The sequence below is a fragment of the Poeciliopsis prolifica genome, unplaced genomic scaffold (assembly GCF_027474105.1).
Source record: "Poeciliopsis prolifica strain line A6 unplaced genomic scaffold, Auburn_PproV2 SCAFFOLD058, whole genome shotgun sequence".
NCBI classification, from domain to species: domain Eukaryota; kingdom Metazoa; phylum Chordata; class Actinopteri; order Cyprinodontiformes; family Poeciliidae; genus Poeciliopsis; species Poeciliopsis prolifica.
Window position 1 is genome coordinate 2,877,747 of NW_026562433.1, and position 24,956 is coordinate 2,902,702.

At 39.9% G+C, this 24,956-nt stretch overlaps 1 protein-coding gene across 2 annotated transcripts; it reads left to right on the plus strand.

Moving 5' to 3' along the window:
- Nucleotides 1–24,064, plus strand: zgc:194930 (uncharacterized protein LOC557813 homolog). 2 transcript variants are annotated; one of them, XR_008608186.1, is made up of 4 exons: nucleotides 1–268; nucleotides 16,295–16,347; nucleotides 21,231–22,803; nucleotides 23,847–24,064. XR_008608186.1 is itself a non-coding variant. In XM_055060292.1 (3 exons), exons 2-3 carry the CDS (start codon nucleotides 16,316–16,318, stop codon nucleotides 22,012–22,014), a joined length of 816 nt encoding a protein of 271 aa, XP_054916267.1. In that variant the 5' UTR covers nucleotides 1–268; nucleotides 16,295–16,315; the 3' UTR covers nucleotides 22,015–24,064. The 2 variants fall into 2 exon arrangements, 1 of the variants encoding a protein (XP_054916267.1); XM_055060292.1 differs by having other exon boundaries at nucleotides 21,231–24,064.
- Nucleotides 24,065–24,956: the final 892 nt, after the last annotated feature.

A 24,956-nucleotide genomic window follows, 5' to 3' on the forward strand; every position in this document is an offset into this window, starting at 1 on the left:
ACTAACTAACTAACCAACCCATCAGCAGACCGAGTCCACGCAGGGAACATGGGACTGCCGAGTCACCGAGGGGGGGAACTCTGCTCAGCGACCCAGCACAGTGACTCCGACCGTCCTGGAAAACAAACCTCCATCTTCTCTTCACCTGGTTTTTAGACTTTTTCACTCGGCAGAAGGACCGGAAGAGAGAGGGAGACGTTCAATGACAGCCGAGCGTTTCTGACACCTGAGGCAAATTGAAGTGCCACACCTTCACTTCGGACGACAGGTAGGCTCCAGCTCTGCTTAATTTTTACTTAAAAAAAAAATAACAATGATAAAAACTGACGTTTAAATGCGCCTCGTGGTGAAAGTTGGAGGTAGAAAGAGAAGTCAAAGAGGAGTTATTAGACATTACTTAACGCAGCGTCGACAGGTGGGCGCTGTTAGCCATATGGCAGAAAGCAGCATCACTTCCCAGCGAGATGTAATAAAACACTGAAGCAACAATAAAGGCTGACATTTACTGCAGGAAACTTATCCACGGTGAGCTTTGCTTCAGAGGTGTCGGTATACACCTGTTGCGCATCATGAATATTTATAAAAGCCTTACAAAATACTAAATATGTGCGTTTTTGTAAGTAAAGGCGTCACACAAAAAAAGTAAATAGGCTACGTGCGACATTCATAGATAACTGTGTGTAAACTTTACCACAATCTAATTCCTGATTTTATATGTATCTATTTATATATAAAATGACACATTTTGATTTTTATACTTAGTTTTGGTGTTATCCTCCTCCGTGGGGAGTCAGGGACATAAAAACGTCCATAACAGAGGGCTGCTGTGGAGGTGAAGTTAATGAGTGAATGCAGGGCTGTTGTTTGGTTGCTCCTGATAGGTGGAGGTGGGGAAGGAGGAGGTGGCCCTGCACACATGCATGGCCTTGGCCTGTGTTTGTTCCTCTAACATGAGGCTGAACCCTGGACCAGAACAAACTGATGTGCTGCAGCGGTGTAGTGCATCACTTGGCGTCCTGAATTTGCAGTGGCAGGTTTTTCTGAGCCCCTCTCATTGTTTTTTGTTGGTGCTTAAAACAAAGTATTAAAAGTGGATGCAAATGAATCTGCTCTGTGATTCTTTGTTGCTGCTGAGCTCGGGACAACACCTGCAGCAGGATGTGAACCTGAGCTCTGCGCTGTTGTTTACATTGTGTGCAGATATCGTGTTGCACAAACGGTGTGCTGGAGATGAGGGAGGCGTTGTTCTGTAACAGTGGGAAAACCAGTTTCCTTTTTATAAAAAACCAAAAAACAAAACTGTATTCCAGCACATACAAAACTACAAACATTCAAAGTTCAGAAGAAGTGAACAGCTCTGAGAAAGTGATTTTTTTTTCCGTCTTTGACTTTTCCACATTTTGTGAAGTTAGTTTATATTGACATTTTTCTGATACGCCAACATAAAAAAAAAAGCAGAAAATTTTGAAGAGGAATGAAGCCAAACATGGGTTCACATTTTCTTTTTCACAAAGACAATCTGAAAGGTGTGGTGTCAAATCTGATGGGCAGTTGGACTTCGACCAAGACATTATAACACCTGTAAAAATTTCAAATACCTTCAAATAGTATCAAGTTAATAGTCTAAGCTTCATTGTTTTTTTTTTATTAAAAAAAAACAAATGATCTGTAAGAAGCATCATGCAAATATCTGAAGTTTTTGTCATGTCCATTCCAGTGGACGTGGATTCAGAAGGGGTTTTGTGGCTCTACCATGTAAAACACAAATAAAATACATTGAAGTTTGTGGCTGCAGTTTGACAAAATCTGGAAAGTTTCAAGATGTCTGATAACTTTTGCATGGCCGTGTAAGATTTCAGTTTCAAATTCATTTTGGTTGAAGGTCAGAATCATTTTGAGGAAACGTTCATGCTCGTTGTCTTGGAGATTTTCAGCAAGGCTGTGAAATTAACTGGAAAATACAAGCAGCAGCAGCAATTTTCACAATCAGTATAATCACTGTAATTGTTGTTTATCGAACAAAAGCAGTAAGTTGCCTCCTTCAGCTTTTCAGGCAAAAGATGCTTTACATCGTTACAGATGTTTGGTAAAAATGTTCCCAAAAGCACAATTCATTTCAAATGTCAAAGTCTGGGGAAAAACAACAACTCTATTTTAAAAAATATAATATCAATATCATTTGATATCAAACAATATCAAATGATTACCGTCATGGAAAAAGACAGTGAAGGATCTTATCAATGATATCTGTGTCGTAGATAACAAAGCATTCAGTGTTTTACAATGCCACATTTTCCTTTAACTTCAAGAATCAGTGACTTTACAGTTTGTTGTTTTTGAATGCTGGAAAAAAGCTGGACTTTTCAAAGTTAACGCTTTTAATGAACAAGGTTCATTTACACCTGTCAGAAACATTTCCACAAACCAGAAAACAAACATGAATGGTGGATATAGTTTGTAAATTTGTCTTTCACAAGTTGCATTGTGAATTATTAAAAAAAAAAAGCTGTTAACTTTACTACATATTAACAAGTATGTCAGCGACAACTTGCATGTATTTTTAGTCAAATTGTGTCATCTTTTATTTTGTTAGGGTTTCAAAAAAAACTGCTTATCTCTATATTTGCTCTTAGTTGAAATAATATTTGGTTGGATAGTCATATGGTAAACGTTTAAAATTTGACAATCCATCTGTTTTATCTCCATTTAACATAATTTGTGTAGAGATTGTGTTTTTTTTCATAACGCATTTTATTGGACTTTCAAACAATAGACCAACATGAAGGATTGCATGATTGTAAACTGGGAGGAAAATGTGAAGTGTTTTTCAAATACTGTGCAAGTAAAAATATGGCGAGTGGTAAAGGTGCTAAAGTAAAAATGAACACTGCACATCATCACCCGAAAAACGAAAAAGACCCAGACATTAAAATCCTCCGAGGTCGAACTTGAAAACTGGACGTTATGCTGCTAACACTTAGCATTCATCAGCAACTCAGGTGGAAGTGAAAGCTCTGCACAACACAAGTGAAAACCGGGCCAGAACACATTGCACTAAATAATAAAATATAACTTAACGAAGCTTTGAGGCCGATAAGTTTTCCTTGAGGAATTTTAATAATCGAGATACTCGAATCACTCGAGGAATTGTTTCAGCCCTAGTGGCAGCATCATGCTGTGGGATTACTTTCTCCAGCAGGACCAGGCAGATTCAGTAGCACTGAATTCATACGCATGGAAACTTTTCTGATTATCATTTACAACAAAAAAGAGTACAACTTGTTTCTACTTCACAATTCTGCAATGCTTCACATAAAATCCTCGTGAAGTAAATTAAAATCTGTGATGATTGTAATAACTTGTGCCCGGTAGCCACTAAGAATACAGTGATCTTCACTTTCTACTGACCTGAGTTTTACTAACCATGCATTATTTATAGCGGCTCTGCAGACTTGTTTTCCTTCTGAAGAAGAGTTCAGGGCTCCTGGGCTAGGAGGAAAACAAGCAGCAGGCCTGTTTGCACTGTAACACAGAACAGGGCAGAGCTATTGATAAGTGTGGGCTGCTGGGTAATGCAGAAGAGACGGGACTTGTTTACAGCAGACTGCAGCCCGGGGCCGTGTGAGGGAGGCGTGTTAGGAGACGGCACATCACATTACACCCACTGAAAGACACCAGCAGAGACAGTCGGCTTCACCGTCTCTGAAATCTGTAAACGGGTTGTAATGTTTTCTCAACGCGAGCTTTGTAGAAATTTATCTTCCATATGACTCGCCCTGAATGCTCTTCCCTAATCACATCCGGCCTATTCAAATCAGCCACCTGAAGGTCACACGGCTGAACACACCTGTCAAACACTTAGACCTAAAGCTGCCTTCTCGTTCCGACCGAGCTTCGACTTCTTTCCATTCCATGACACACGTTTAATAGTTTTCCTGGGCTTTTCTGTGCCAGCTATAATTGAAAAAGTGACACACTAAAACGAATCAGATGAAAAGCTGCAGCTCCTTTATGGGAAGCGTTATCGGGTCAGGAGCGGGTATCTCATCATATGCTACGATAAGTTATGAAAAGCAGTACAAAGCTGTGGCTGAGGCTGCGTCATTTTTCTGTCACTACAAAGACTTTGAAATACAGTGTTGACATCTTAGCTTGGACCTAAAAGCCTTCCAGCTGATAAGACGTTTTAAAATGAAGCATCTTATCAAAACGCTGCGGTTTGCTTTCAGCTGAGAGTCACACCAGCAGCAGGCGGCAGGGAAATGCTGTCAATAAGGGAATTGTTCTCGGAATTGCTGCAAGACTTGAAGTTTGTCACTTAAATGATAGAAAAATCCAGTTGAAGCCAGCAAAAAACTAAAAGCTTGCTCAAATCTGTCAGAAGGTTTGGTGGATTGTTAAACAAATCTTTTAATTTGAGCGATCGCTCACACAAATTAAAATATTCTTCACACACCAGATGAGTCTTAAAGCTACAGCTTGATGCCTGTCTCATGTGAGATTACATGTTCTCTGCCAAACTATAGTTGGTGGCGACTTTTGGCAACTGGGGAATAAACCTGTAAAGAGTTTTTGGATGTATTTGTACACAGTGAACAGTGAGAGAAACTTTAAAATGCTTACAACGATCTGTTTTGATAATTCAAACACCACATATGGTTCTTTGGATATTTTCCAAAGTGTAAGGTGTTTTGTTGGTCTTGAAAAGACAGGCCTCAGACCGTGAAGAAGAAGGAGTTGCATTATGACTGCATGGAGTCTATCAAATCTTTCCGATACAGGAGAAAAACCTGGCTGTCCCACTTACACTTTGGAAATCCAGAGTTTCTAAGTTTACTATTAAATTATAAGTATCTCTTTTGTCTTTTGTTACAAATGTCAGACTTTATAATCTCAGGAACTGTTTTTCTGTAGTAAATCAAAAAAATTCTTGCAAACTTCTGACTTCACAATGCAATATAATCTTATATATGAAATCATAAATGTATGATTAAATTAAAAAAAATTTGCCTTTTGTTTTTGCAAATTTCCAGCCTTTAGACATCAGAGAAGATTCAGGCTTTCTCGTGTAAATATGGAAAATTAATCTAGATGTTTCTTATTTGGCAGAAAATTAGTTTACCATGGCATCTTTATTAATTTTTCTTCATTTGTAATTCTTGTATTACTCATTTTTATAAAGCTAGCTGGGAAATGTAAGCTATGTAATACAATTGGTGAATGTTAAGATTTTTCTTCTGATAAACAAACCAATAATCAAAAGTTTTACTATGTTATTGACATAGAACCCAGATAATAAGTAGCCTGTACAGCTACTGGAAAAAAATTCAGTAAAATTCATATTTCCATCACAAAATTAAAGTTTTATTGAAAAAGTTTCTTCTAGCTAAAGTCTGAGGTATTTGCATTTATAAAATGTAGTGACATCTTTTGTGGTCAAAAATATATATAAATATATATATTTATATATATATATATATTGTCTCAACCTTAGGAGATACTATAGAAATTCTGTCTAAGGTTCTTATTATAAAAGGTGTCACAGGAAGTTATTTCTCCCTTAATTAACACTGTCAGGAAGATGAAGAGCACAGGGAAATAGCTACGCGCTACATTTCCACCAATTATAATAGGTTTACAGCCATTCATAACTCTAGGTCATAGTTGCAAAACATGTTTGACAGCAATGAAATTAAATTAACATGAAGTATCTTGATCCAAAGGCAACAATGAGTTTAAAATTCACCCTGCTTTGCATTAGACTAGCATAACGAGTTGGAGCAGATGACTTATTGTATCCCTGTCTCCCTCTGGGCTTTTGCTTTCTTTTGCAATGTTGAGACAGAGAAATAATCTTCAAAGTGCCGTTGCTCAAGACTTTTTGAAAATCTAAAACACAGTCATACAGCAGATTGGACTCTTTCAAAAGGCTTTAAAAGAAAACTCAACGGCTCGTCACTGTTCCTACAAACCTTAAGCATGTACTGGACCATCAACTTCAAATAGTTTATGGTAAAACTAATGAGAACATTTTCTGGTGCTCTCTGCTCGATAAAAAATTAGAGCCTGAATGGTTGATGCTTTGTTAAGGCCACAGACTGTATTTAGTTGCTGGCAGATATTCTGTAATACATGAGACATTGTATGCATGAGTGATGAACTGTTGAAAATACTATTGCTACAACAGCTCAACTTAAAAACATCTCCTGCTGATCCTCCTCTTTATATGCACTCCTTGGTGTCCAAAATTTGAAAGAAATTAGTTTAACACTAATACAGAAGAATCTTTGCCTCCAAGGATGAAAGATAATACTTAAATACAATAAAAACTTGCCAGTTGCCAATGTTTTCTGTCCACGCCAACTAAATTATATTATTATAAAGCTGGCAGGAAGTACAGTTCTTCTCTACCACGTTAAAGATTGAAGCTTGAGAGATAAGGTGGTAAAATGGCCACTTTTATCTCTTTGTCACACTCCTACTACAACCGCCAAACCGTCGATGACACCGCAGTCACAGTTGTCACTACCAGTCCGTCTCACAACAGCAAGGCGGCACCTCGCTCCTCGCGCCTTGAATCCCACTGGGATCTCACCCTGGCGCATTTGTAAGGAAAGACCATGCAGGGGAAAAAAATAGTGCATCTGATGCAGCGCCTACAAAGACGACATGTTAATGGAGAAGCAGCTTCGGTGTGCCATCTGTCCCTGCAGAGGAGGTGATCAGAAAAGCCAAACAAAGCCATGAGCATCTAAAGCAGAAGGAAGGTTTACCTCGAGTATAAAACATCATGTGTGTATCGGCTTAATCCAAGTATTTGAAGGAGCTTAAATACTTTGTTCTATGGACATCTGCAGCCAGTTTCTCCTGTTATATAAAACTGGGATGCTGTAATGTGATCCAGAATAATAAATATTGGGATTCTGGTAGAAGTTAGCCTAAATGAGGCTGACAATTATTATTCTGTTCTGTTTTTTTCTTCGCTTGAAAAGTCTGTCTATTAAATCCCAGCCTGACATCATTGAACTACAGGTTTAAAAAAAAAAAGAGGAAAATTTCCTAATTAAATGGGATGATAAAGTGACTATAACCCTCTTGATCACCAGTTGTCTGGACTCTGAAGGTCTTTTAATAGTTTTCTTAAGACTTCAGCTACTTTTTCACCAACTTCCTGTCCTGTTCTCACGGCCGGCCACAAAAAGTCGGAAACTATCCACAGACATTTGTGTGTGAATGTGTATCAAAGTTTTAAAGTTGTATGGTATCAAATCACAAAAAATTTCCATCATATCCATCACTTGCTCTGTGTCACGTTTTCGATATAGCCAGTTCCCAGCTGGTTCTATAAAAGAACCAGTTTCCACAACCCAGCCTCACGTCATTATGACACTAAATGTTTCATCTAGTCAGTGTTTGATCCTCCCTTTATTCTTCTGAGGTTTGACGGAGACATGTGAAGAGTTTCCACCATCACATTTTGTTGATGCTCTTTTAAAAAGCAAACATTGTTTACGAACGCTTCATTTTCCCTTCAGCCAGTCCCTTTTCAGCTCATTAGTGGCAGCATTGAAAAATGAAACACTAATCTTACCTTTTGTTTATCCTGATGCTTTGTGTCTTCAGGATGAGCAAAATTAAGCAGATCAAAAACACATTTAGGAGTTTTAAATAAGGGGCCAACAACGTTTTGATTGGTTGCTGGCGTGCAGTAGTCCACCAGTAACCGCTGATGAAGGGCGTTCATCTCTCTGGCTCATTTTGGGAATCACCTTGCTGCTCCTAAACCACTGTATGCTGTTTGTCAACTGTAATCTTTGGTATTTTCAAATGATTCTACTAAAAATGATGTCTTTTGTGGGGAAATATTAAGTTTGAACTTGTTCTTTTATATTGTTATGTATAAAGGCAACAATGATTCATCCTTTGAGCTTGTGAACCTTTCTTTTGCTTGCATTATTCATAAATCAGTTTTAACAAAAAAATCCAAAAATGAGTTCAAATGTTTAACATTTTAGCACTCAAAGTGCAAAGGAAAACAGAATGCTTTTTCAAATGTGACGATAACTCATTCAGGAAGTAAGAATAAAGTCTGTTTGCTTGAGAGGAAGGTCAAGAAACGAAAGATGACTCAAGACTTTTGACACGACTGTATTTCACATAAATATGTTATGAAGTTTCCCGGCGCTGCACCCATCCGCCACACTAACATTCAGCATACATGACCACCTCTTCTGGCTTGCAGGAAAATTTCCACTGTATATCCAAAGAGGTCTGGAGAAAAAAATAGAAGCACTGAAAAATCTGAGGATGAAAGATCTGGGGTTGCTTTTGGCTATTTATTCACCTATAAAATGTTCCAAAACTGTCACGGCTGATTCTGAGTTAAACTCACAAATCCCCCTTCTGATAAAGAGCAAGAAACTTAAACAACAGACAGTGAGGGGGATGTCATACCAGTTTTCCTTCTTTTTTGTTACCACACCCTTCCCATATGAATATGATCTCCCTTCTCACTGTCCTGTCAAACACATACATACTGTATGCTGTGTGATGAGCCCCAGGTTAGTAGCTATGTCTAAAATATGACTTTATAATGTGTCGCAGACCTAACATAAGCTAAATGTTCCCAATCTCAGATAACCTGACTATGGAAGACCAACAGGTCCTTCTCTGAATGGGACTGCTTCTTTGTTCACTCTGAGACCTACTTTGGAGAAATTACCTGCACAGCCCAGGAAGTTCAATGAAGTTTTGACTGAAGCAGGTTATTTAAGCTCCCTGTATTTGTTTCCCTGCCTCATCTACCTGTATTTTGGTCTTTAGTGATGGTTTGTGTCATGTTTAGACCAGCAACTGAGCCTCTGAGCTAAACAGAATTGCTTATGGATGGATTTCAGTCTTGCAAAAGCGCAACAAGAACAAATGGTATCAGATGTGCAAGACTGAAAAGAGGCCACTACAGGGCAGTGGAGCAGGAATGTTTTGTGGTTAAAATCTGGAAATCAAATCTGCAAAGTGACATTCATGAGTTCTGGTCAATTAACCATGTGAAAGTTTACCAGAGTTTGAGTCTTTTTCTCCAAAAGGAGCTGTCATCATAGGACGTCTCAAACGAACCAGGAGCCAGTTTGTACTACTGCAATAAATATTATATCAACCACAAGCAAGTCACTCGTAGATCTTTTAGGTTCATCAGGAAATATGGTTTGTTTATTGGTCCAAACAGACTTTTGTTCTGAACATTTCATGATCTCCATAATTTATTTTACCATACTTAACTAATAAGTATGGTGAAACAAATACTAAATAAAAAGGTAAAGTTCTGAAGAGTCCTTAAAAGAACTAATTCTTTTAAGGACAAGATAAGACTTTATTTTGTATTTAATCTGGGTTTATTCTATTGTTTTTATGTGGCCGACGGACAGAAATGAAAATCTCTAATATTCTTTTTGTCTCTATCCTTTTCTCTATATCTTCATCTGTACCCTAAGACTATGAAAATAAAATGTATTTAAAAAAATGTAATTTGGGGATTTAGTTATAAATATGGTGGAGTCAATGATTAAAAAGCAGCAGCTTCACCACAGCCTCGTCCCCATGCAAACTTTATTATCATAGCACAGGTTTCACATTAAGTCTTAACCTGAAGTCTGGCACTCAATAACCCTTTCTACACATAAAAAGTTGTCCTGTTAAACTCTGATATTCAAATGAAACTTGGGAGATTTTCAGCTGCTTCCATTCACTGTTGCTAGATCATGTGTGGCTGTTCTGTGTCCTTTCTGCTGGCCTTGAGTAACTGCACTTCAGTGGGTCCTCAAAGCCGTTCTGTGAAATCAAAATCACTTTAAAAGATGCTCTGCATTAAACAAAGTGTTAATGCTGTTCATAGGAAACTATTGACATGTTTCTTTGTAGTTTAGGATTTTCTCATTCCTTTTCTAATTTATATTGAGGAAGATGGTTTTAAGTACTTGACATACTCTAAGACACCAATCAGTGACTGTTCCGCAGAAAAATGATTGCTCTCATATCAGGGGATTGTGCCTGTCATGCATCAAATACATCATCATTTTAATTTTATTCATTTTATTGTATTGTTTTCTTTTCAATGCAGCAGCTTCATAAAACGTCTGAACTATTCCCTCACACAGTGTTGTTACATTTTTAACTGTTTCATTCACAGACAGTAAAATCTTCCATTTATTGGAGCACAAAAAATTCCCGTTTATGAATAAGAAAGATGAAACTGGAAGGACTATTCTCAGCCTCGTCTTTCCAGGAGAGATTTTCCTGCCGTAGCGACAGCTCATGAATGTCCCTGACTGCCAATTCTGCAGGTATTCCTTCAATCTCAATCCATACCACATTTCAGAGACACTCTACAGCAATCTCGATTTTATTGCACCTGCTTCTCCGAGATGAAACGTTTCAATTTCCCCTGCAGGAAGCCCACAAAGTGAAGAAATGGAGGCCGGGCCAAGCTGCTGGCCTTGAAATATCTTTCCTCTTCAGTAATCGTCCCCCGATCTTCCCCATCATAAAAAAAACACACAAAAAAAACAGGAACAATATATTGAATGACACAGGCAGCAGATAAGGCACTATTATTGCCAACCAACAATGGCCAATAGCTGCATGAATGATGGTCATTTGATGCACAGATTGAAACTGTGATCTCATTATGAGTTTGAAAAGTCTCCAGGAAGGCTACATGATTGGTTATTTGGATGTTCAGATGTGAGTTTCAGCCAGCAGAGACCTGCTGCTGCTGCTGCTTATTGTGAAAACCTGCAGGGGGTTGGAAAGCTTGGTATTACTGATGGGTCTGCAGAGTTGTTTCGAAATTGACTTATAACCCTTCCCAGATTGAGGGACAATAATTTCTTATGTAAGACCATTGCTGATGTGTTTCTTCAAGGCATTGTCGGTGTGACCACCTCTATAAGACCAGAATACGATGTGAATGATGCGGAGAAAATCATATCATCCTTTACCTCACACATTAAAAAGAAAGCTCTTCTGTTTTCCAACGGAAAGCTTCAGTGATTATTTTTACCCAACCATCCTCCTCGCTGTGTGTGATGGGAAGATAAACTTGGGTCTTCATCCACGCTGTAACAAATGGCTGTAAAAAACTACATCATGAAAATACAATGAGGTGGCTGGGTTTTTTTTTTTTTTCCAATTGCCGTGTTTCTGTTAAATAAGAAAAGCAGTTAAAATCACATGTGAATAAGTCTGTTAAAGTAATAAGTTGTTAATAATCACGGCAGCAACGAATGTAAGCAGTCAGACAAGATACATTTATATTTCAGCCAGTGAGCTAACGCTCATTCTCAGCCATCAGCGTAGACATCAGTGTCTTATTGCAGCATCGGAGACACAAGCTGTAACGGCATACACGTAGGAGACATTTTTGGAAAACCGTTGTCTGCAATTTTTCAAAAGAGCTATGGATTCAACAGTTTTGAATGATGAACTTTGATGGCCTGTGCAATGCTGTCAGACCTCTGGTGGATCCAGCTACAGCTAGCATGACTCGTTGTGCAAAAAGTTGATTCCATTACATAGAGAGTTTAGATCTGCGAAGACAAGATGTGTGAAGTCATCATTGTGTAATAGTTACGATTACTTACAGTTTATGGCTATGTTTTTTATTTATTTATTTGTTTATCTTATTTAAAACTTTTTTTTTTCAAAACACCACTTGTGTACCTTCAACTAAGTTTTGCAGCAAATGTAATGTTGGCTGTTGATTAGGTACAGATTTCTTCTGTTTTTCCTTCTTTGCCATATATTTCTTCAGACCACCAAGCCGTATATATTTTGCTGCAGTGAGACCTTAAGGTTCTGCATGAAGTGTAGAATATTTCACTACATTAACAGCAGAGTCATCTGACTCTCTCGGTGTCGAAGCTTTTCCAGCATGGATGACCTTCAGCGACATTTCTCAGTAGTCCAGTTCCCATCATCCCCCACCTAATGAAGTATTTATCCCGACATGTTTGTCAGGTCACGTTTAGGTCACTTTAACCTTAAAGTACACAAATTCATGAGCCAAGTTATTTGTGGAACAAGTAGCTTCAAAACCTGAAAGCACTGAGCTCTGTTGTATAAAGCCAGTTTGTTTGGATTTATTGTTTGCTGAGTTGTAGATATTATTTACTCTGTAACCATTTCCTCCATTTGTCATTTAACAGAAAGACTTTCTTGCTTTTGTCTGGAATTTGAAACTACAAATCAAATTCTTTGTTAAACTGACAAAAACAATCACTTTAGAGAAGATCCTAAAGCTGCCAATTGTTGCGCTTCAGCAGAAAAAAAGTATTTCTGTCTTCTGGTCTTCTATCATCTTAATCAGCAAACACAGTGTGGCAGCTACAAGTAGACACTCTGGAGCCTGAACATACCTTTTTTTTTGTCTTTGACTTTAAAAGCGAACACTCTCTCCGCTATAACTGGGAGCCTTTTTTTTTTAGGTGGCTTTGTTGCCATTCCTGGCCTGCAGGACGAGTTCTCCTCCGAGGGTACTTTTTTGCTGAGCGGGAGCAGGATGGTTAGCCCGAGGCAGGCAACGCCACAATCACATTGTCAGCACTCAAACAGCCCAGAGACTCTTTTTGCCTTGCAAATGTGCAACTCAACCCAGCTCCGATGCAAACCGGCTTTTTCCGACCCAGTGAGGCAGCCATTAATCATCCTGTCTGGCATGTTTGCTCTCAGTGGACGTTGAAGTCATTCTCTTCACTTTAGTCGAATATGCGCATTGTTGCTAACCATAGTTTCTATCACTGTGTGCTCAACAAAATGAGGTATTTCACATTTTTATTGCTGAATTACCTTTTCAGGAGACTGAATTTAATTAATCATTTGCTGCATTTTTAAGAATATTTTTTAAAGTGTCATTTTATCAGAGTTTGTGTACCGGAGGAGCGATTCTGAAATGTTTCTTGATGTAGTAAAATGTTTATCATTTTGTATGTAAAGTACAGGGACTCTTAATGCTGATATCTGTACTATGGTTCCAATAATAGATCAGGGCCATAATTTGTAAAACATAAAGATTAGCAGTCAACAAATCAACAAAAGAACATGTAAAATGAGAATATTTATAACAGATTCAGTGGTCTTTGTGATATGAAAAGCTGAGATTATGAGTCTTTTATTTGTTCACATACAATGTGAAGTTTATTTTTTACTGTTGTAATATGATGGACTCCCGCCGCAACAAGCAGTAAATCAATTAATCACATGATCATTTCCATTCTGATGATTTTATATTTTTTGATCAGTAATTTTGTTTACGGAGATGTTTGTCATTTGTTTACATAGTTCATTTTATTTATAGTTTCAGGTGTGTGTTGTTGTTTTTTTATTTTGTTTTATTGGTCTTTTTTTGTCCGTTTGTTGGATATTTAAAGTATCTTCTAAAGTTAAGCATTGAAAGTTTATTGATCTTCGAGTAGACGGACTTACATTATTGTGCTGGTATCATTATATTACTTGGAAATGGTCTCAGAACAACAATATTATCATTAACAATATAATAACATGTAATTTTAACCAGGTTTGAGCCAAAATTTATAGATTTACAAATATGAAGCATAAGATTTGAGTTTCTTTTTGCACATTTCTTTGTTATTCATTGCTGCAATTCATAAAACTTGTGATGAAAAGGAACTACACCTTTCAGGTCTTAGATATGTTGTACACATTTAAGCTACATTTAGTCAGATTTAAATCATTTTAGAACTTAGTAAACACCTGGTTGTTTCTTTTTTAAAGCCCCTGGAGCTGATAGAGGGCATATCTGCTTTCTTTTTGCCATCACTGTGTATTTGGCAGGACGGTGGGCCGTGGATGCTTCCCAAATTAATCCAAGCAGCCTGGAAGACTTTGAGGCAGGCACATTAAAAACACCCCTGAGAGCAGAAAGCAGCAAACACATATCAGTGAAATATGGGATATACATAATGCACCAGAAAAGAAATGCCACTGCAAAACAATAAAACAAGAGACGGAGGGAGAAATCTGCACATCCAGCAGTCTGAGGGGACGAAGAGGTGGAGCTCTTCGGAGGATTATTGACCTGCTGGAACGTGAACTGTAATTGTAAAAGTCGCCTGATTGTGACTGCAGTGTTCTCTCAGGACCAAAACGACGCCGCATGGATGTGACGCTTCTGGAAGCCCTCAGGGGAAATAAGCTCCTCTCCTGCTCCACTCCTGGAAGATAAGGGGCCCTCCAGCTGGGTGGGTGCCCTGCAGAGCAGCAGCGTATGAAACAGGGTCCGCTATTTAAAGTGCAGCCTGTCGCAGCATCCGGCCCCGGCGGCGACTCGAAATTGCACTTGCGTGAACGTGCCGATGAATATGAAGCGGGGGGGATTGCTGCTGGCGGGTTACGGTCAAGCCCAACTCAAATCACAAGGGTCCATTTGGACGAGGAGAATACGAGGCACTTGGAGATGAGAGGATCGTCATCATGATGATGAGTCTTTTTTTTTTCTGTAGCCTGAATGCTGACGTCCACTTCTGCCTCTAAACTCAGCCGCAGACCTGCAGGAGGATTATTAGGTATCTCGGGAAAGCTAAGCCAGATTCTGCTGCTTTTCAACAAATATAAAGGGCCTCCACCTAAAGAAGGCCTTGTTTGTGATGAAACCTGTGCAACCTGCTATTACATGAATAACCCAACCGACCTTGCAGCTGTTTAATCAATGCTAACATATAGATCCGTGTCTTTGATACCAGCTGGAGGTCGGGCACTTTCTTACATTCCTAAATCTGGCTGCTTTCAGCAGGGATGCTTAACCCCAACAAATTTCATATAATGACGCAACAGCTGCCACAGATGGATCTCAAGTTAGCAAGAAATCCTGAAAACGTATCACTGAGCCGCACTGATTCTGCTTCATAGTTCAGGTTTTAGCCCACAAAATTAAAGCTCCAAGTTTTATTGGACTTCAAACTGAAATATCAGGAGACTGTCATAAAGTGAGTCCTCAAAGGAGTGCTATGGTACACCAACATTTGCTTTTAATAGCCTAATGAAAAACTGCTTCATTTCAGATGTGCTTAACATCGTCTTCCTCCATACATTAGGGATGGTGATCTTGAGGCACTAAACGGTTCAATTTCATTCTGATTCAGAAAGCTTAGATGCAATTACTGAAATGAAATCAGACTAGTATAACGCTGCTTCCTTTTTTCTTCCGTTCTTCAGCATCAAGTAATGTAAATGCAAGCCGCTTTGCAGACGCCAGCCAATAGCATGTCGAGTAGCTCTGCCACAGGCATTTCAGCTTTCCAAGCTGCAATATTCCTTCAAATATTTTAGATATGCGCTACAAAAAAACCCCCAAAAGTAGATGGATAACTTAGGGTTACATTCCCCCGTAAAAATCTACCAATAGGTGAATCTGCAAATAAACGGAGGCCCACTGTGAAAGTCAAATATTTGACAGGAAAGTCTGGAGAAGAGCGAAACACTGAAATTCGTGTTTGTGGCATGCCGGCCATGACTGATGGATTTCTGCATGTCTGTAAATGAAAGAGATGTCAGCGATTTGTGACAGAAAAATATCCGCAAGAGTGACGAGAACATCTTACGTGACATTAGCGAGACACGCTCTGATGCGTAGTTTATAGATGGTGAAAATAACATAAGAACAAAGCTGAAGACTTAAGCTGCAGTCCTATAGGATCAGTGTCTCTTCGCGTTTATTCTTCATTAAAAGACACTGTGTCCTCTCCCTCTGTCAGTCTCTGTTCCTCCTTCACTTGGAGACAAACTTATTCAAAAGTCACTGATTAATTATTTACCCTGGCAATGAAATGCCACAGCCTGGTGAAGCACACCACCAGGAGAGAAAAGGTCATTCCCATCCTGAACGTTGTTACACGATCTTTCACACCCACGCGCAAACGCACACACACCCACCCGCGCGTGCGGGCAGACACAGACACGCAGGTGATCGATGGCAATAACAACTTTATCAGCGCTTCAGGCGAGCACAGCTCCCATCGTCGTGACCAAACACCAATCAAACCGAGAGCAAAGCTAAGTCATCAGGTGTAATCTCTAGGAAAAAGCTTTCATTAAAAAGCCGTTCACATGTCAAAAGCGATCAATAACGCTCCCTGATTATCAATCTGAACCCGCTCTCGATCAGCTCAAATCTGACGTCCTGCCTCTGGGTTGAGTTGCTCTGTTCTTGGTGCTGCGCCATTTACTTCCAAGAATGTGCGGCTGCTTAATGTTTTATTGGTTTGTTAATGTGTCTCTGCAGCAACACGACACACCTGGCCAAATGGGGTGCCAATGCTGCCGGATGGTGAAAAGGTAAGATATTATTCTGACTTTATTCTGTGTTTTTGTATCAGTTTGACTTTGCTTTCTTCTCCAATATATTGTGAAGACTTAAGGAAAAAAAATCTTAATTCTAACAGTTTTCAGATTTATTTTAATTGGGAACAAACGGAGGATTTTCTATAGACAACCAAAACATGAAGATAAAATGTATGAAAATTATTCTCACTCACCAGGATGTGAGAAAAAAAAATGCATATTATGCTCTTCAAGAAATGTCACTGTCTGAACTTTAGTTGTCTGGAAGGAGACAAATAAGTCAACAAATAAAAACTGGAACAATGCAGAAGATAAATTATTGAAATAACTAATCACTATTGCTACTAGTTAGATTTATATTAGGCTAATATTTAGCACTTTAAAGTATATTTTGATTATGAAAATCAAACAAAATCAATGTGAACAGTGCAAAGGGTTTTAGCTCTACCATAAAAGCTGGTATCATCAGAAATATCAACACTATTTTGGTTCTTTCTGTTGTTTCCTTCGTTCTTGTTTTTCTGCCATATTCATATTAAAGCCCACAGCCCAATGTAGTGTCACAGTTTAATGATACATTTATGTATGAATTTGCTATTTCTTGTTTTAAAGCCTGTCTCACCAGATGAAGTTCTGACTGTCAGGGGAGGCAGCAGCTCCACTGCAGCTAAAGCAACAGGAAGAACAAGTTTCCTGGTGTTGCTTTGAGCTGCACTTCTCTGACTGAGGGGAAAAAATACCTTCTAATAACCACATGACTACAGAGTTGAGGCACTTTGGGAACAGTGACTGCACTGCTGCAGGACCATGTGTGCACAAATGGAGTCCACAGTGTAGAGTGTGAAAACACTTTTGAATCTGATTGTTTTTAAGGAAAAACACGCGGAAATCTTGTGTTAAATTGTTTTAAATTCAAAGAAACATTTGCGTGTTTAACCCCCGGTGACCCAGATCTAATGGCAGCTGGACCTCTGAATGTTTTCATCCTCTCACTGTTAGTTTCCTCCTCGGTGCCGTTTCCAGCTCTTTGCTTATCCACTATAATGATTTCTTGTCTTGTCTCCTGTAGACAGAGAGAGCTCCATTTATAACACGTCTGCACGGTGAGCCTCACGTGGACTTTTAGTACGAACCGTGAGTCGATATGTCAATAGCCAGTGCCCTTGGCTACTGTATTTCTCTCCAGGTCTGTCTGCTCATTAGAAGCATACAATGTGTCGTTGTGAAGGCTCGACGTCGCCGCGCTTTCCGGGGCGCAGAGCGCGGCTAGGAAACGACTTTCCGATTGGAGATTAATGAAGGGCCTCAATGTGCTTCGCATACCAGCGCAGTAATCCCTCCACCCCCCCACACACCTCTTTCTTTCACACTTTTTCTTATGTCAAACACACACATGCGAATGCTTGTGACACAAGCACATACCTCCGTAATTGTGTGGAGTGTCACATTTCTGGGATTAGCAGAGTTTGAGGCTTTGGGTTACTGGGTCAGCGATGAGGACTCGTCCTCCACCCAGTAAAAATAGAAAGTATTTAACTCTGCTGATCTGATAAATGAGCAATTAATTAGCAGCATACACCTGAATTTTCTGATACATTTCTTTGGATTTGTGTTAAAGCTGCCTTCTTTCCTGCATGGTGGACAGGAAACATCCAGGGGCTGCAGAAGCACAGCTCTAAACATCAATGTATTTTGTTTTTTTGTTGCTTTTTTTATCACTTTGCAACACAAATTGAGACATATTTGCAAGGGCGGGGTGGAATCCATCCTGACCTGGCCTGTGTTGAATCACCCATCCTCTGATCAGCTTCCCTATCCCTGCCTAACCTCACAGCTTGAGTCTGCCTTTATTGTGTTTTACTGTGGAGATGGTGTGCCAAATCTCTGACACAGATAATATTTTATACAGATAGAAAAGGCACATGTTGGTCCCCTGCATAGTTGCTTTGGGTTTTTTTTTTCTTCTTTTTTTCACCTTAAAAGGATGTTCTGCTTTGTATTTCTTGTAGTAAACATTGGAGGACTGGAATTGCAGATCCCGGACTTTGAACTAGTGTCAATATCAATTTGCCTAAGATTTTATGTGGGGTACAGGAAGCGCGTTTTTCAGTCTTACATCTTATTGATCACATAAATTCAGGAGTTTCCTTCTAAATAAGCACAAACTAATAAATATGCAGGGTTACAGTAAATAATTCGGAGCAAGAGTCAACAACCTTTACAATCCTAAGAACAATATTTCCCTTCAGACCGACTAAAAAAGATTTGTTTAGAGCCACAAATGACACTTAAAAAAATTAAATCTAAAACAATATTGCTCGTATTTTTGATTCCGTCATGGAAAATCTATTTATTCCATTAAAAACCTGCATTTGTGGAAAAACTGCAAAACATTAACTTATTTAAGTGGAGCTCTGGAGCCACAAGTTTCAGACCCCAGATCTAAACTCCACATGAAAATCTGCGAGTAGGCAGAGGATCACAGTGAGACGGTGACAATCAGCACCATACTGCCAGTGTTTGTGGTCAGCAGACGTTGTCAATTGGACCTCAACGAGTGACAATGCTGCATAGCTCAGTTTTTATCACTGATAGATAAAAATAACCCAAAATAGACACTGTGTGTGACACCGGCTTTTTGTCACACATAGGCATCTGTGATTCTGACATCACCTCCATTTCCAAGAGAGAAGCTGACCCACTCTTATGTAGGCTTGAAATATGTTCCAGGTATAAAAATAAACGCCTTATTCCTTGTTCTGTTTGTCCACTAGGCAGGAAGCAATAAGAGAAAATCACAACAACAGGCCATGTGTTTGTTTGGCTCTGTGAAAATTGCTTCGAGATGAACTGGATGGACGCCTGTTGTTGATGAAAATACAGTTTCATTCTCCTGCCAGGCTTTCTCATCCCCCCTCTTAAGTATTATTGGTCGTTTCTTTTTTCCTTAGTTAAGCACAAGGAGAGCCTCTCGCCTCTCTGAGAACATGCTTAAGATTTCACCTTTGGCAGAGGACACAGCAGCAGAGCTGAGGAAATGGAAAACATTCATTTTCTCTGCATTCTGCAGAGAGAAGATGAGGGTGGGAAAAAAGAGAAGCGCAGGGTCGGTAAGAGGTGCTTAAGTCAGAGGGGTGAGGATGTGTGTGGGCGGCTGGAAGAGGACGGAGAAACTCGAATCGGTCGATGCGTTTGAAAACGATCTCCTTAATTCTCCGAACTTGGGCTCTTTGCTCAGAGGACGCTCGGCTGGAGAAGCGTAAAGTTACAGCAGGTTAGAGTCGCAGCTGCATCACAGTGACATTGAAGGAGACAGAAGGATGCGAGCAAGCAGCACCTTAAGAGACGTGAGCTGGAAGCGGCTCAGCTGGAGTCAAGAACATGGTGATGAGACGGAGAAAACAAATGAAAAGGTTGTCATGAAAACAAGAGGCGCTCACAGTGGGCGACGTCTGACAGCGTCTTGCAGGAAAGACTTTGCGCTCTCAGTGGTAGAGTCGAAGTGTGAACGAGTCAGCCTGGTCTGTCCTTGAATGAAAATCCATCAGAGTTGGGGGGGAGGGGAGCTAGTAAACACAGTTTACAAAGGAAGTGAGAATTAATCATCAAAATCTTTGTCAGAATCAGTTCTGCAGACATCAACAATCGGAGGATTTTCTGCTAAAGACAAAATGTTTTTTTATTCACTCAATATGGATTAAATCATCATTTTTTTAATCCAGCCACTCGTTATCCAACTGGTTATATAGCAAGGGAAAATGAGGTGGTGTTTTCATCATTATTTTTGCACATTATTATAAATCTGTGCTGTCTCACAGATGAAGTCAGACCTACTTTTTTACCCGGTGCTAATGAACATCATCATTCTGTGAGTCTCATCTTTTTATAAAGCCCTGTTCATGTTTATGTCTCAGTGCAGTGGTAGCTCCTAGGTAAATCCCGCCATGGACAAGCCCCGCCTTCTGCTATGTTCTAACCAATCAAAATACAGGAGAGCTATATTCTTGGAAGGTCAAATTGTCTTCCTAAGGGTTGCCAACATCCCACTTAGCCTGGGTTCACACTACCCCTTGAAGTGACCCAATTCCAATTTTTTGACGTAACGCGACCTGCGTATGTTCTGTTCATGACAGTCTGAACAACAGGTCGGATTCTTTGCATATCCACTTGCAAATCCGATACGTATCTGATTCAAATGCGACCTGACGTGCAGGTCGCATTCATCCGAACTGAACGTCACTGACACTCAACAAATCTCACTACTCTGTGTCATAATGCGCGCAAGCGGGAAGAATAACGACAACCATGAAGGCCTATAATGAGGATCAAGTTGTTGATATGCTGCTCCGGTTGAACAACAACTTCCAATATGTAAGCTATGCTCCACCGTTAGCCTCCATGTTTCCATCTGCAAACACTGAGCACTTCTTCTTTTTATGGCAGTTGGCAGAACTCTGAGAACGCTGACGCTATCATGGCCTCTACTGCGCATGTGAGACACTTTCAGGTTGTTCGCCCGTTCAGACTGCAGAACACATGCAGGTCGCAGTGTGAACGGCCCTGGCAAAAAATCCAATTTGACGAAAAAAGTCGCAATTGGGTCACTTCAGGCTGCAGTGTGAGCGCAGCCCAACTGGCAGGAATAAAAAGGTTTTTCAAAATGCAAACAACTAGGGGTGGAAATTTATTGCATTGTTTATTGTTATCGCAATAGTAACACAAAAGTCACCCACTCCCACAACTGACCGATGTAGGTCCCTGCAGCATCTCCCCCACCCAACTCAAGAGCTGTTCTACTGCCGCCCTGGGCAACTGCACATGTCAAAAACCCCATCCGTCTCTCTGATTTACATGTCTGTGTCTTGACTTCCCCGCAGCTACATCTACGACCCCTCAACGGCGGTGGATGGGCAGAAAAGCGACTCTGCGGCCAGCTCCCTCTACCAGGGCCAGCACCATGTGGGCGGTGACCCCGGCCGCAACCCGCAGGGCGACCACGTCAAGCAGAAGCAGGGGTTCCACAACCTGGGCTACAGCAAGTCCAACAACAGCACACTCAAACTGGAGCATGACAACAACCAGGTCAATCACAGGCTTCACTCGGCGCCGTCACTTGCAAAGGAGATGCACCAGCAGGCGAGCTCGCCTCCCGCAGGTGGCGGGCTGTACATCATTGAGCCAGAGGCCGTAGGGCGACGATGGATGGACATCGATGCAAGCCAGGTGCCTATTTACCCCAACGTACAGCAGTATGAAGACCACAGGAGCTACAGCGAGCCGCAGCACGAGGCTATGACGAACGGGTGGGACGGCTCCATCACCGCCTGCAGCATGGCAGGCGGGAGCCCGTCGGTGGACGAGATCGACGAGGGAGTCGGGGGGACGCCGGAGCACCTGTGGGACACCGGGGACGAGGGCAGCGTCTTGTCCGTGGACGTCCACACTAGCACCACCAGCTTATCCTCCGGCGGCACGAGGGACGAGCTGCCGAAGACTGCGGACGTTTCCACTGAGGAGAGCGGTGTCTCTGTGACGAAGAGCGAGGATGATGAGGAGGACGTGAGGAAAGAGCAGGTGGAGGTGCAGAGCGTCACAGACTCCATGGTGGCGGAGGCTCTTGCTGCTTTGGAGGCCGCCACCGCCGGGGAGGATTCCGATTGAAAAACGAACCCTTAAAGCTACAGTATGCAACTTTTACAAAAAATGTGATTTTTAAATATTTGTGGAAACTGTCACAATTTTGTGCCGATATTGTGAGACAGATAATCTGTGAAAAGATCAAGATCTTCCTCCTTCTCTCTGAGTTACTATGGCTGTCCGGTCAAAACGAACCAATCAGAGCTGGGAGAAGGTCTTAGCGCTGTCAATTACTCTTGTGTACTCTCTGCTAAATGCACTGATGGTGAAGAATCATCTTACCACTCCTGGAAAATTGTTTGTGATCATGTTAACTAGCCTTCACATTCATGACAGCCTCTGTTGTGGTGGACCTGCAGTAGCGTAGCAGAGCAAATGGGGAGGGTATGAGCAGCGCATACATGAGAGTGATTACATACTATCTGTCTCATATTAAACTGTCATGACATAGTGACAGCTTTAACAAATATATATAAAAAAAAGTTTTCTTTTTTTTTAAATAAAAGTTACCGAATGCTGCTTCACAGCAACTTGACAGAACTATCAGAACCGCCATAAAACTTTGCCAAAGTTCTGAACAATGGACTTTTTAATCTATGGACGTAAAACAAATGAAGGAAAAACTCTTTGCTGGACACAGATTTATTTTTGAAGTTGTGGACGATCTTTCCTGTGACGGAGGGATAATATGTGCCTTGTGAAGGAGGCTTCATTTTCAAAGCTGCAACTAAAGAGACTCCAGTTCCTGGACCGAAAGCCGCCTGCATCTGGATCCTGGTGCACCCGACACTCCACGCTCCGAATACGCCGCAGGTACGCCGACACGGACACGACATCAGCTGGATATTTTAATGACGTTGGTTTCATTATTATTTCTTTAGCAAACACAGGCCCTGCTTGCAACCTCTTTGGGAATCCATCCATTTAAAGTGCCATGCATACTTTGAAACAACCACAAGCTCCAGTGTGTTTTATTGATATTTTATGTGATCAGCCGAGACAAAACAGTTTCTAATTTTAAAGTGGGGAAAAAAATCTGTTTGTTTTTTTTGTTGTTGTTGTTTTTTTAATGAATATGTGAATAGTTGGAAATGCAAGGTTGAAGTAAATTCTTCATATAATCGTCTTCGATTACACATCTCTAAGTTGGGTTCAGGTTGGGACTTTGACTGGGCCACTATTACACACAGTTAATTGATCTAAAGCATGTTATTTAATATATTCCCTTGTGTTGATAAAAGGGATGAATATAAATGTACACTTTTTATTCTTTTTATTCATTTTTGGTAACGGTTTGAACCTTACTATTCTGCTTCACTATTACACAATCTTTGTTGTGGTCCAACATAAAATATCAATGAAATACATAAATGTTTGGGATTGCAACGTGACAAAATGGAACAAATTTCAAAGGGAAGGAATGCTTTTATGACACTAAGAGAGGCGGAAAGGTCATGAAATCCCTTTTTACAGGCGATTTATTGTTAGTGTAACTGTATTGCGTTTTGGTGTTATTTATAAAGTCTTCATCTTTATCTCACATAGAAACTGGGAGTATTTAACGGCCAGAAAAGAGCAGAGTCAGCCTTTATTTATAGCTTTTCTTATTTTATGTCCTCACTAATTTCAGAATAGCACAAGAAATATAAAATCTGGCTGCACTTATAAAGAGAAAGCAATGGAAATATGATTCATGCACATAATTAATCTCAATTTCTTTTTCAATTTTAAGAAATGTGTCTTGTTTTTGCCTTCATTTCCTAGCTTTTACAGCCAAGGTTAACAAGCCAAGCAAAGGTCAATTAGCCTCAGTGCACAACTCAACCAGCCTGCTAACTTCTTGTTGTTTTTTCCAGTTTTAAAGGTCAAGCTTTGGATTTGTTGTCCAGTCTGTGACATCCGTTCAGCTCGTGTGCCTGAAAACGAGCTAATTAAGGCTGACTGATTCCTGAAGACGTAATCCGGGTGAAATGAAGGAGAATCCCCATTTTAATCATTTGCCTGCCAAATCATTTCCCCTCATCGCATTTGTACCGTAAAACAAAATCAGTGTAATAAAGGCTTTGTGAAATAATTTACTGTGGTTCCCATTTTTGTAGACGCACAAAATATTGCCTCTAATGACTTTTAATGGGCTTGACAACAATAATATATTTATTTGTTCAAGAACAAAAACAAATCACATTAACAATCTGTAAATATTCCCGAGGTGTCATAGATAAACACGCTAGACATTTCTAATATGCTTGGAGATTTTGTCTTTCTATTTTTATGATTTTTCTTAAAGTAAGTCATCAGCTTTATGATACAATTGATATCATTTTTACTTAGGATGGTTGTAAACCTGAGCTCTTAGGGTTGGGTTTCCAGGACTTGATATTCAAACCTACTGTTAGAAGGCTTGCTAATTAGCCTACTAGCAGTAGTTGACCTTTGTTTGATAAATACATTAAAAACTAAATACAATAGCAGTTAACGTTTATGAAGCCATCATTAAAAAACTTTTTACATGGACAGTCGTATTTTTTTTTTATTTTCGATGGGGTACGTTTGAATTTGTGAACGTAGCTAGCTTGCTGGTTCGCTTGCTAATAATAAACTATAAAAAATAATGACTTTTTTTTTATTTTTTTAAACTGAATGGGCTGCTTGTGTAAACCATTATAGGAAACTTATTACATTTTTAAAAATATACTTACTAACTTCTCATTTCTTAAACATTGAGGAAAGTTTGCGGCTTTAGTCGTTAAGAGTGTGCCGCTAGCTAATTAGCTTGCTAAAATTAAACTAGCTAACAGTCGTAGCCTGAAGAAACACATTTTTAAGTTAGCTTAGGACCTGGGTCTTGTAGATAGTTTGGTAATTAGCTTGTTAACCAAGAATTAATTATGGTAAACTGAATTAAAAGCAGCACCCGACATATGTGAGATTACTTTGTTTTATAATAATAATTTAAGCCAATTTTT